General features: G+C 43.4%; 2 protein-coding genes across 6 annotated transcripts; one reads left to right on the top strand and one right to left on the bottom strand.

Moving 5' to 3' along the window:
* The first annotated feature begins 921 nt into the window (after positions 1 to 921).
* rmc1 (regulator of MON1-CCZ1) lies at positions 922 to 3,837 on the top strand. The gene is made up of 2 exons (XM_079505091.1): positions 922 to 2,204; positions 2,600 to 3,837. The coding sequence occupies exons 1-2, from the start codon at positions 1,122 to 1,124 to the stop codon at positions 3,497 to 3,499; spliced, it is 1,983 nt and encodes a 660-aa protein (XP_079361217.1). The 5' UTR covers positions 922 to 1,121; the 3' UTR covers positions 3,500 to 3,837.
* A 1,559-nt stretch (positions 3,838 to 5,396) lies between these two features.
* On the bottom strand, positions 5,397 to 12,412 carry pex11g (peroxisomal biogenesis factor 11 gamma). 5 transcript variants are annotated; one of them, XM_079505095.1, is made up of 6 exons: positions 12,167 to 12,412; positions 11,361 to 11,647; positions 9,789 to 9,980; positions 8,581 to 8,759; positions 8,284 to 8,352; positions 5,397 to 7,381 (listed from the first exon to the last, which is right to left on the bottom strand). In XM_079505095.1, exons 2-6 carry the CDS (start codon positions 11,421 to 11,423, stop codon positions 7,156 to 7,158), a joined length of 729 nt encoding a protein of 242 aa, XP_079361221.1. In that variant the 5' UTR covers positions 11,424 to 11,647; positions 12,167 to 12,412; the 3' UTR covers positions 5,397 to 7,155. The 5 variants fall into 5 exon arrangements, with proteins under 5 accessions (XP_079361221.1, XP_079361220.1, XP_079361219.1 ...); XM_079505094.1 differs by having other exon boundaries at positions 11,361 to 11,665; XM_079505093.1 differs by having other exon boundaries at positions 11,361 to 11,829.
* Between the last annotated feature and the right edge of the window lie 772 nt (positions 12,413 to 13,184).

A 13,184-nucleotide genomic window follows, 5' to 3' on the forward strand; every position in this document is an offset into this window, starting at 1 on the left:
CTTGAAATGTACTGTAATTCTGCAAACTGTTAATAAATATTTCAATCAATTTCAATCAATCAATCAATGATCTGAGCTATGGACCAGAGCTACCCAAGGCCAGATTTTAGCCCAAACATTTAGACTCTCGTAGAGGTTTTTTTCGATTCTGACGAATCTCTCGTCAGAATCGAAAAAAACCTCTACGAGAGTCTAAATGTTTGGGCTAGCCAGATTTATAGAGTTGTGTTATGTTATGTAGGTTTAAAGTATGTTATGTACCTAACTAACTAACTAACTAACTAACTGTTGCGGTTATGGTTAGGTTAGGGGTTAGGTAAATAAATGGTAAATGGTGCATTTATATAGCGCCTTTATCCAAGGCGCTTTACATAGATTGTGCATTACATTCACCCATTCACACACACATTCATACACCGATTGCGGCGGAAGCCATGCAAGGCACCAGCCAGCACATCGGGAGCAATTTGGGGTTCAGTGTCTTGCCCAAGGACACTTCGACATGTAGCCAGGAGGAGCCGGGATTCGAACCGCCGACCCATGGATCATTGGACGACCTGCTCTACCTCTTGAGCCACAGTCGCCGATGATTCATTTAGGGGTATCGGATCAATGAATCATCGGACCAAACACATGTACCCAGTACAGTTAGTGGGTACATGTGTTTGGTCCGATGATTCATTGATCCGATACCCCTAACCCCTAACCTAACCATAACCGCAAGCACGGGAGCAGGCGCTAGTCCGAGGTGCGGACGCATATCGAACCAATGCTCCGTCGGACCATAGTATGCCTCCCAACTGTACTACCTGTGTTACCGTATGTAACCTCGCCTCACCAGGTGTTATCAATCAAGTCACTTAATTGGGGGGTGTTTTCAAAGACCTGGTTGCTTATTTCTCTCGCAATATCTGGCAACACTGTGGAGGAAAGTGTGACAGTCATGTGACCATAGAGTAGCATGTGACGCGTCTGTCATTCAGGAAGCGGCCGGGGAAGAGAAGACAGTTCAAGACACGGAGCTGGAGTTTGTTGTTGTTTTTGCTTGTTTTAATCAAAACAAACGGTTTGAAAACACATTCATAATTAATCATCATTAATCAGTAGTCAATGAGGGCAGGATGAGTGCCAGTGGGGAACATTATTTATCGTTGTGCGAGAATCCGGTGCAGTTTGAGAACGCCTCCGGTGTCAACAATGTGTTCTTCGATGAAGCCAATAAACAAGTGTTTGCAGTGCGCTCGGGAGGGGCCACGGGCGTGGTGGTGAAGGGTCCCGATGACAAGAGCTCCGTGGCCTTCAGGATGGACGACAAAGGAGAGGTGAAATGCATCAAGTTCTCCATAGGAAACAAGATCCTGGCCGTGCAGAGGACAGCCAAGTCTGTGGACTTCATCAACTTCGTCCCAGATCATCCTCACATCGAGTTCTCTCAGGAGTGCAAGACGAAGAACGCCAGCGTGCTGGGCTTCTGCTGGACCAGCTGGAACGAGATCGTCTTCGTCACGGACCAGGGCATCGAGTTCTACCAGGTGTACCCGGACAAGCGCAGCGCCAAGCTGCTGAAGAGCCAGAGCATCAACGTGAACTGGTACCAGTACTGTCCCGACACCTCCGTCATCCTGCTGTCCTCCACCGTCCAGGGAAACGTCCTGCAGCCCTTCGCCTTCAAGAACGGCGCTATGTCCAAGATGTCAAAGTTTGAGATTGAACTTCCCATCGTGCCCAAGCCCGCCAAACTGAGTCTGTCCGAGAGAGACATCGCCATGGCAACCATCTACGGACAGCTGTACGTGATGTACCTGAAGCATCACTGCAGGTCGGCCAACAGCCCCAGCGCCGAGGTCGTCCTGTACCACCTGCCCAGGGAGGGAACGTGCAAGAAGAGCCACGTGTTGACACTGAACACGACAGGGAAGTTTGCGCTGAACGTCGTCGACAACCTGGTGGTGGTCCACCACCAGAGTACACAGACCTCGCTCATATTTGACATCAGGTTGAGGGATCCGGACTCAGCCGTCAACACCCACCAGCCCGTCCTCCCCGCCGGCTCCATACAACCGTACACCATGTGCGTGGCGACGGGCCCAGCGGCAGTCGCGGTGCAGCCTCCGGTACCGTGTGAGCTGTACTCCTCGTCCTGGAGCGTGTTCCAGCCTGACATCATCATCAGCGCTAGTGAAGGTTACCTGTGGTATCTTCAGGTAGGGATGTCGGGACGATAATCATTATCGATAAAAAGAAACAATCACAATAATCACACAGATGCAGAGATTTTGATTTCGGAAAATTGTGCTCCGTCATACACTAGGATGAATTTGCTTTTGTTGAGCTGCAAATCCAGTGCCACTTAAATCCTCTACTTGATAAAACTAACCTGTATTTCACTCTACAAAAATCTATTCGCCAAAAACAGCAGATCTACAAGCTCATAATGTGTTGTGATGTTGTGAATCCCCAGAATAGGCATGTTGGGGGTTCAAGTGGTTAACAAAAGTGGCATTGTAAGTTTTAAGCATGTTTTGATGATTGATTATCGCAATTATCTTTGCAACAATAATCGTGACATGTCATTTTCATATCTCTTCCCTATCGCCAGGTGAAGTTGGCTCCTACGGTAGGCCTCCTACAGGACAAAGGCAAGTTGATGGACTTCCTGCTACGCAGACGAGACTGTAAGATGGTCATCCTGTCCGTCTGCTCCCAGGTATTGGACAGGTCGTCAGACAGCAGCAGTCTACCGGTGGTAGCCACAGTGTTCGACAAGCTCAACCAGGTCTACAAGGAGTACCTGGAGGCCGAGCACACGTACTCCGTGGCGATGGAGGCGGGCTCAAGTCGGGGCAGCGCGGCCAATCAGAAGCGCCCGGTCCGAACACAGGCCGTCATCGACCAGTCGGACATGTACACGCACGTCCTGTCGTCTTTCACCGAGGGGAAGGACGTGTGCCACAAGTTCATCATCGCCGTGTTGATGGAATACATCCGATCTCTCAACCAGTTCCAGATCACCGTTCAGCATTACCTGTACGAGCTGGTGATAAAGACCCTAGTTCAACACAACCTGTTCTACATGCTGCACCAGTTCCTGCAGTACCACGTGCTGAGTGACTCCAAACCTCTGGCCTGTCTACTGTTGTCCCTGGAGAGTACCTACCCGCCCGCTCACCAGCTGTCACTGGACATGCTGAAGCGTTTGTCCACGGCCAACGACGAGATCGTCGAGGTCCTGTTGTCCAAGCAGCAGGTTCTGGGAGCGCTGCGCTTCATCCGGAGCGTCGGCAGCCACGACAACGTGTCGGCCAGGAAGTTCCTGGACGCGGCGCGGCAGACCACAGACGACATGTTGTTCTACACGGTGTTCAGGTCCTTCCAACAGCGGAACCACAGGCTGAGAGGGAACCCCGCCTTTAACCCCGGGGAACATTGTGAGGAACATGTGGTTCATTTCAAGCAGCTGTTTGGAGAGCAAGCTCTGATGAAACCTGCTACCGTCTGACAGACACACATACAGTTACTAAATAATATACTAAATCAATTATCGATGTTGGATACAGACAGAAAAGGCAATTTCTGCAATGTGGCCTGCATATTTTATGTATTCCGTCTATTTTAATGACGAAGATTAATATACTAATATTTTATGACTATTCCTTGGATGTCCTGGATCCATAACTCCATATCTAGCATTTGTTACAAACTTAACTGTTTGAAAATAGGTTGAAAATGTATGGGGTTATGATTTGAATAGTGGAGAGACCTCCTGCTTCAGTGCACACATGGACTTGTATACTATGCATGTTAAAACTTATTTGAAATAAAATCTGCCAAGACCAACCAAGATTTAGCCGGTTTTATGTAAAGAAAAGAAGAAAATGATAATGCTAATAATGCTTTTCATTTTAGGTGAGATGTTTTACAATAAAATCTACATTTGACAGTTCATGCACCGGTTTCAAAAAGAAAACCCAACCATGTTGCCCCCAGGGTCAAGGTGGTATAGGCCGTATTCATTTAGCAGGTAGATGGCATCCTCTTCACCAAAGTTCACCTGGTATGTGAACAGAAGTTGGTCTAGGGGTCATTGGTTCTCAACCGGTGCACCAAATTGTCAAAACACCATTCTAATGACATAAGAAATGTTAAAAATAACTGCCGGTAATAACACTTTCATGCTATTCTTTGAAACCTTGTCTAGAAATAATGTTTCTTAACCCATTCAGGCCTGACGTCGAAATTAAAAACAATGTTTTCTAAATCATGACAATTTTCTGAAAGATTTGAGGCACATTTTAACGATTTAAAAAAAATAGCAGACCTACAAGTTCATAGCGCGCCACTCGGTGGCGCGCTATGAGCTTGTAGATCTGCTATTTTTCAATAGCTAAATTATAACAATGTTTAAAACACCAAAACGGGTTCCCGCCCCAAAATGGGTTAATGGTTAATGTGGTTAAACGCTAACGTGACATGGATGCGTTCCAGGTCTCAATGGATTAATTAGGCCCTATACTAAAGTGGTTCCATTGATCCAAGCCGGAACACAATCGATTGATCATTAAAATAAACATGCTCTGAAAATGCACACAGCCAACCCATTTTACCACTTAACTCGGCAGCCGTGTGCAGATGGGTGGGCCGTGAATGCTTGAGATTTTCAAGTGCGCCCTGATCCAAAAAAGGTTGAGAACCACTGATCTACGTAGTCCGTCACCATGGTTTCAAGGGATACAGCCATACAGGTCCAGTCTAGTGGGTACCTCAACATTAAAATGACTTTCCCTCAAATGTAAAAACAATGAATAAATGTTTGGAAATAATATACACATGTTTTTAACATGCAGGGTAAATATCAACCTAAATGTACCCTTCAGTTTCTTGTTTACCGTATGTCCAAAATGACTAGCTATCAGAGGTTTTGTAACAATGTCTTGTTGTTGAAATATTGGGTGGCCACTCTGTTACGGTTACCACTGCAAGTGCTACACTAGCACTTTAAGCGAGTCGTCCTGTAACCGCCAATGAAGTGCGCATGCGTCACTCCACACCAAGGGGCCAGTGAGGCTATTCAACGTTGAAGCTCTGGGCCCTAGTGGTAGGAGGAGGGACTACAGGCGGACCCGTGTATTCATGACCGGGAAACCCCGTGCAGCTGGGCTTTAACATTGAGCGCTCGGTTGCACAGTAGACGTTCTGAGACGGTACTTCCGGCAGTCTTCCGGGTGCTTCAAAACGCCACTGCGCAACTTCCACTGACATGAATAGCTGGGGGGGCGGAGCTTCGCGCCAGTTCAGTCTCTATCCTTTTATATACTCTATGCTCCACACTGACACTCAATGAAATGTTGAAAGGAAAGATCTGCAAAGACAACACAAGATTTGAATTATAGTAGTTTTATTTTAAAAATAAAATCATGTTCATTTTGTGGGATGTTTTACAATATTATCTATAATACAATAATTTACAATATATTTTATTTTTGACAGTCTATGCAGCACCAGTTCCAACAAAAATATTTCTCAATACTTCTAAGAGTATTTACATAAATAAGAGTTCTAGATTTCCGCTTGATTATGACTGCTGTGGAGAACAATGATATTTAAAATGGCCGCCAGGATTGATTCATCTATTTATCACGCATTGCCAAGATTTTCCGCTTGCAAGTTGCAACCCTTATTTTGAAGAGCCAAATATCCGTAACCGGGTGTTACGATGACAATGCTGTGTATGGTGTATTGACCGGTTCTCTCGCTCAGTGCGACCACGAGTATCACAGCGCCTGCTGACAGCCGTTTTCACAAGAAACGACATTCATTGCGATTTTGGAGATGCAGGGCATTGAAAGCAGCACATAGAGTGCAAGTGGATGTATGCGCATCTTCCCACTCACTGTCCCACTTACACTGTTATGCTAACAAGCGGCAGCTAACGATTCGATCCGATCAAAACATGGATTAAAGAATATAAATCCTAGAAAACGTAGGCTACGGTTCTGGCGGGCTGCCAGACAAAAGTAATTCTACGTTTACGTTTCTGGCGGGCTCCGTGTTAATACTGTATGGATAAAACCAAATAATTTAATTTGATTTCCTCCATAAAACATTTACTTATGAATAATGTGACATTTAAATCACAGACTGGAGTGTGCAGGGCTTAAAGCCAAAAAGTCAAAAAAGTCTAAAAATCCCAAGACTGAATTTTTTTTGCAAATCTGCACTGATCTCATTAAATAAGCCCTATGAAATCCGTCCCCAGGACTGAGAACTTTAAGCCCTGAGTGTGTGTATAACAAAAGTTTACAAGTTGAAAAGTTTTCCACTTATTTGATTTACATTTTGGAAAGCTTAGAGCAGTGGTTCAATGCCCCCCATAACTCTAGCATCGTACAAGTGGAACCAAATGGATGCACTTGGTTCCTTTAAGGGTTCATTTGGAACTCCCTCCCTTGAGGGTCCCTGGACCCTGTGATGTTGAGCACCTAAAATAGGGGTTGATTATACATGTTTTATAAGCGATTGAATCCATTGGTTCGCTGAACTGTTGCTTGCCTACACACATGCACTGCATGTTTTATTGTGAAATGATCTGAAGACAAACGCCAGGGCTCCACCAGACGCATTGCGTCTCCGTCGCGTGCGTCAAAAAACGCACCGGTTCAACTTTAATGCACGCGTTAATGTCACGCAACGCGGGCAGTGGAGCCACCCTTCATTGATTAAAAAGGGAACATTCCCTGACGGTGACGGAGACGCGACGCTGACGTGCCCGGTGGAGCCCCGGCGTAATAGATCCCCCTCATACCGAGACTTACTTTCTTTCTTTCTCACCTTTATTTATACTCTGAATACAGACTCCCTGTGAAATGGTTTTAACATCCTCCAGTCCTGCTATATTCACATACTCTTTATGAAACCATTATATACAAACTATTTCATAATTTGAAGGCTTCTGGTTTCATGTCCCACCAGACAATCTCTATCTAATTAGACGTTTCTGATACAGTATATTGAGGTGATTGTGCCAGCACACACTAAACTGATCCGTTTATAAGTCTGAGGTCGCAATGAAAATAGTTTGATTTTCAAATAATACACTGGCATAGAGTGTTAGCTGACTAGAGTCTAAAACATCACTAGTAGGCTACTAGGCTACATCTATGCACTGCTACTGCTGCTGCTGTCATTCATCTGGACCAAGCCAATCAGAGACGAGACGGTGCCCATCAGGCCCACCATCCAAACGGGAAACCGTCCAGCCCACAGGAAGCCGGGCGGCATCCAATGGATGGCGTTGCTGAGGTCGGCCATGCTGCTGATGACGCTGAGGACCTCCCTTCTCATCTGTCCATGGAGCTGAGAGCGGCTCGCTGAACTGGCCTCACTGTGGAGACCAGAGTTACACGTCTTTTCAGTGTGTCTAAACTAAAGTTCATTCATCCTGAATCCTACATCATGTTACAACCAATACAACTAGACTGGAAACCAGACAAATCTGTCACAGCAAAAAAGAGAAAATGCTCTGGGCAGATTTGTATGGCAAGTTTGAATTACATTAAACTCACCCCAGAGTTGTGTGGGTGACCAATCAGTGTTAATTTTTTCAGCATATTTTGATTTAGTCTTAAGTCTTTTGAATAACACACATTTAGTCTTTAGTCCCATTTAGTCTTCTGAAATTCTTTTTTGTTAGTCTTTTGAAAACACATTTAGTCTTTAGTCCCATTTTAGTCTTCTGAAATTCTTTTTTGATAGTCTAGTCTTAGTCAACCAAATATCAAAAACCTTAGTCGACTTAGTCTTTAGTCTTAGTCCTCAAAATGAACACTGTGACCAATCAGAGCCCACTATTGAAAGTGGGACATTTTTGCTGTGACGCTTCCACACCAGACTAATTATCTACAGTGATATTAGTCTGGCCATGCCAAGCTAAAACCAGACCTTGTATACTCCCTGGGAGACCTCGGCAACAAATGTATAAGGTTTAAGGGAGTAAATACAGTATACACTACAGCTCATTACCCACATGGAATCCACAACAATCTGCATCATCTACAGCAAAAGTCATTCACACTACTGTTCCCACATTAGATGATTGTTATGAATACCGTATGTAATGCTCGCATGAGGTGTGTCTAAAAAGCATGCAAGACTAGACACTACAGAATATGACTTATAATGACAAGGTGGTAGATTGTAATGTAGCAACATGCTGTGGATTTCAGTGTGAAAGGAGCTCTAATGTACAGAAACAGAATGTCAGTGATGTGAAAGGACACACAGTACCTGCTGTGAGCTCTTTCTGTCTCACATCTCTTCAGCCTCTTCCTCAGCTTCATGACAACCCTGACTGACCTGGAGACAAGGAAAATCATTTTCATCACCATTTGCGCCACATTCCCAACCTTTTGGTCAGGGGTTGTTTTTTTGTTTTCTACTTAAAATGATTCCCTTTAAGACATTAACAGTGGTTGAGGTCCAACGTTTTATGAATAAAGTTGAGCCGAGTTGGGTTTTCAACATTTTGCAGGTCTTTTAGAAGTGTTGTGAGCGCAGGGCTTAAGGAGTTGACCTGAGCCTTACCTAAGGATCCCCAGCAGCAGGGAGGTTCCCCACAGCATAGTGCTGAGCAGCCACCACTTGTCAGACTTGGTTCTGATGAGCTCTGCGTCTGCGGCCCAGGCTATGTGTTCACAGGGATAGTACAACTGATCAGCCACGTTGTTCAGCACTGAGATCCACCGCACTGCACAGTCCTCCTCCTAAGAACAAAAGGAGTGTTGAAACGCATTTCTTAGTCATGGGCCAGACAGGGGAAAATGTGACACCATGCAGACCGGACCCGTTATGTGTTATGCATGTAGAACAGTGGTTCTCTGAATCAGGGCCCACTTGAAAATCTTGAAAATGCACACAGCCTGCTAGAGGTGCTCCCGTGCTCCAATCAGGTTTATTGGGACCGATACCGATCTTGTACGCAAGGGTACAATTTGAATATTTCCCAAATTATTATACCCACGTCAAAATTGTTCCTGTGTGTGCGGGGAGGAAGGGGAGAATGTTTAGACCTGTCACAAAGATGCAAAACGACATTATACTATATATCCGATTTACTTTTATACGACGTAAATGCTATAAAAGATCGGTTTCTCCAGATCAGGTAAATTGCCGAATTGCTGAATTGCTGAATGAGTAATTTGGAGTGAAAATCGGCCGATCGATCGGAGCGCCTCTACGGCCTGCTCATCTGACCACTTACTGTGGTTGAGCTGCAAATTCTGTTCCACTTGTCTTAAACCCTCTATACTTGATCAAACGGACCTGTAAAGAGCGCACTTGTTAAGCTGTTATTTCACTCTGCACAAATCGATTAACCCAAAATAGCAGATCTACAAGTTTGCAACGTGTTGTGAGCTTGTATCGGCTAATTTTGAGTTGACCAAGGTTCCCCCCAGAATAGGAATGTTGGGGGTTCAAGTGGTTAACAAAAGTGGCATTTTAAGTTTTAAGCATGTTTTGATTATCGCGATAGTATCATTAATCGCAATAGTATACGTAACCTGTATACGTGCCCTGATGAAGACTCCTTTGTGAGTCAAAACATGCTGACTTATTAACTTTAATATAGTACCTTGATTTTATATCCTCCCTCTCCTCTTTATTAAACTTTTTTGAGTGCTCGGACCGCTGCTCTTTGTACTAAAATAGTATACTTTTAAGCTCCTGCCTGCCATTTATTTGTGCATGACACTACGTGCCAACTAAGTCTAAATCACCCTTGTTGAACTCACCCCTGCACCCAGTCCATAGCTGTGGGAGTAGGTCAACATGGAGAAGTCGTCAAAGAGCCGTAGCACCGTCCTGCAGTGGCTGAGCTGAGCAGACAGCAGCAGCAGGCTGCTACCAAGCTGAGACGAATTCTTCTCCGTCCGCCGCGACAGAACCCCACCGACCAGCTGGGACCCATAACACACGGTTCTTATCTAGACCAGCAGGAAGAATGAGACAAATACATGTGTTATTGAAATATGTTATTGATTTGAAATATATAATGAAGGTAATAAAGATGGTCTTTATTTGGGATGCACGGCGTGAAGATTCCATCCAGACCAATACCAATGGCTGAAACTATACCGATATCTGTTTTTGTTGCTATTCATTCACCCTTTTGTGCCACGGGGAAAAAAATCTTCACCATCTCCGTCACAACAAACCTTTGCCTTTGCAGAGATAAACATCGGCTACTGCCATCAAGTGAATGTCACATTATTTGCAAATATGCCGATGGCAGTCAACAGGGCGAATATCATCTGGTCGTACCGGTCGATATATTGGTGTATACTTACAGTATTTTGTCTTTATTATGAATTAAGTCTTGTTCTGTACAGGTACATAAGAGTAAAATGAACTTTTGGTCAGCTCCTCCTCAGACATTGTAGCACTATTAGTAATGGAAAACAATATATAAAGTTAACGTGTATACACAACAGAACAATTTTGTCCATTGTCCTATGGTGCTTAAGGTGCTTGGACTCCCAGGTTATCAACATCTTACATAAACACATTGTGAGCAAGCAGATGCTGTAAAACAAGTGACCAGTGTCTTTGGCCTTTGTTCCTTACACGGCTTGCAGGGTTATGTTGTGTTGTTACCCGTATGTATTTTTATTAGTGCTAAATTTATTATTTAATTGTGGAACCAATTTAGTTTTTCACTCTTGAATCCTGAGGTGATTAGTGTCTTGATGTATTTACAGTAGATCATTTTAGCCTACTGATCATTATATTATCATAATGCATTCAAGTTACTACTAAAAGATATAAAAGTGTCGGAGAAGCAGCATTCTTATTTATCTAACCCATAGTCAAATCAATGAACACGATCAGAAATATAGCATAATTGATTAACCACTTCAACCCTATATATTGCACTTAATTGTGCTCTAGAATAGCAAAACTACAAGGCGACGTAATGTGAGCTTGTAGATATGCTAATATTTTCTCCTAATATTTGTCAGATATTATGGTTATGGTTAATAATTATATCACCTCTGTCGGGTGGAAACCGACAGAGATCCTGTTACTTTTCAGGATTAAAATTCTAAAATATCAAAGCAGATCGACAAGCTCAAAACATGTTGCTTCGCACTGCATTTTCAGCTTGTGGATCTGCTACTACTGTATACTATTGTGTGATGCTGTTGACTTAGCCTAAGATTAAAATCTTTTAATTTAAACAGGCTTAGTAGATCTATGTATTTTTTCATAAAATACATACAAAAACATAAAATACATCTATGAGAGTCTAAATCTTAGGCTAGCTTAGTGCTGACTGTGTGACATCATGATAATTAAATACTCACAATTTTATCTCTTCCTCTATACGATTCCAGCACACTGACCAGAGCCTCCAGTGAATCCTGCATGTCACACGTACAGTACAGTCTGCAGGACAGATATGTCCTACTGGATGACGATGTCACAGTCTGCAGGACAGATATGTCCTACTGGATGACGATGTCACAGTCTGCAGGACAGATATGTCCTACTGGATGACGATGTCACAGTCTGCAGGACAGATATGTCCTACTGGATGACGATGTCACAGTCTGCAGGACAGATATGTCCTACTGGATGACGATGTCACAGTCTGCAGGACAGATATGTCCTACTGAAATGTCACAGGTTGAAGGACAGTAGCGGTCCTAATGCACAATGTGAGATTGCTCAGGTCTTCTGACTCATGGTCTTCTTTTACTGTCCCTCACTCTCTCTCAAAACAAAGTGACAGACCGACAGAGCCTCCACAGTCGTGCCCTGATTGATTGAATACTAGACAAATGCAAACAGACTACAGTCATACACTCGGTCTAAAAGGATAACCCCCCAAAAGCCCTGAGGACTAACTGAAGAGAATTAAGATGATACTGTATTACTGTAAGCAGCTATAGAAGATATTTAAATGGTAAATGTTCCTTTAAAAAGCTTCTAAAACGCAGCCATAAAACAAGCACTTATATTGTTTTTCTGTGTTGTATGTGTTACTGTCTTTGTTATTGCCTGTTTTAACTTCCCATTTCACTGTTACTTTGTTTTATTGTTATGAATATCATATAGGCTATATTCTTCATACAGCGCCTTTACTGTAATGTTTGAAAGGGAACTTTACCTTATGTCACAGCTACCTGTATGCTGCAGGAGGACAGACAGATTTACTGTATGTAGAGATAGATAGATCTACATGAAAATCAACATGAAACGCTCAGTTTCCCAACGATCAAATAAAAGCATGATAAAGATCCATTAAAAGCAAGTTCATGATTGCCAGTGACAGCATAACATTTGCGTTAAACCAAAACACTGCTCCATTCTTCTACAGCTGGACTTTGAAACAGGAAGTCCAATTCAGACAGTAGTAGTCGAGCCCCGACAAGATGATAGAGCGAGCGAGCGAAAGGAGAGGAGAGGAGAGGGAGAGAGATGGGGGGGAGGAGAGAGATGAGGGGGGGAGATGGGGGGGGGGGAAGATATATATATATATACATACGCGCGCGCGCGCACATATATATATATATACACGCGCGCGCGCACGTACACGTACCTATAGGCTATATAAAAGCTCCCCCCCCGCCCCCCCCTTTTTTCCCCTCACTGTATATATTTCTTTTCCCTTTTTACCTCCTTTTTGATGAATTCCTGTTCTGTCTATAGAAGTGTCTATTTGTACGTCTCTAAATGTTTTGATGATTTGAACATGGTGGACCCTATTGGAAACAAGTGTAATGCTTAATTGGGTCGTCCACTCACAGTTAACAGCCTTTGTATTGAGTTTGTGCTTGAAATGTACTGTAATTCTGCAAACTGTTAATACATTCTTCAATCAATCAATCAAACACAGCACGTCACTTTGTGCCATGCTGCAAGCTATAGTTTTGTTATTTTTTTAAATGTTTGAAAAATCTTGAAAGTGTGAGAATTGCTGATTTAAAGGGTATTGATAGAATCGGGCCTCTGGTTAACATTAGGACTAATGTTTGAACTTCATCTAAAATCTGTTGTCTGGTATTAAACATTGTCATAATTTAATCACAGCTGTAGTCATTTCCATTAAAACAACAGAGTAATAACTGTTTCCATTGGTTTAAACTCTCGAGGTGTATAGGCTACTCATAAGAAAATGAGCTTTT

Source organism: Electrona antarctica (assembly GCF_951216825.1).
Source record: "Electrona antarctica genome assembly, chromosome: 7".
NCBI classification, from domain to species: Eukaryota; Metazoa; Chordata; class Actinopteri; order Myctophiformes; family Myctophidae; genus Electrona; species Electrona antarctica.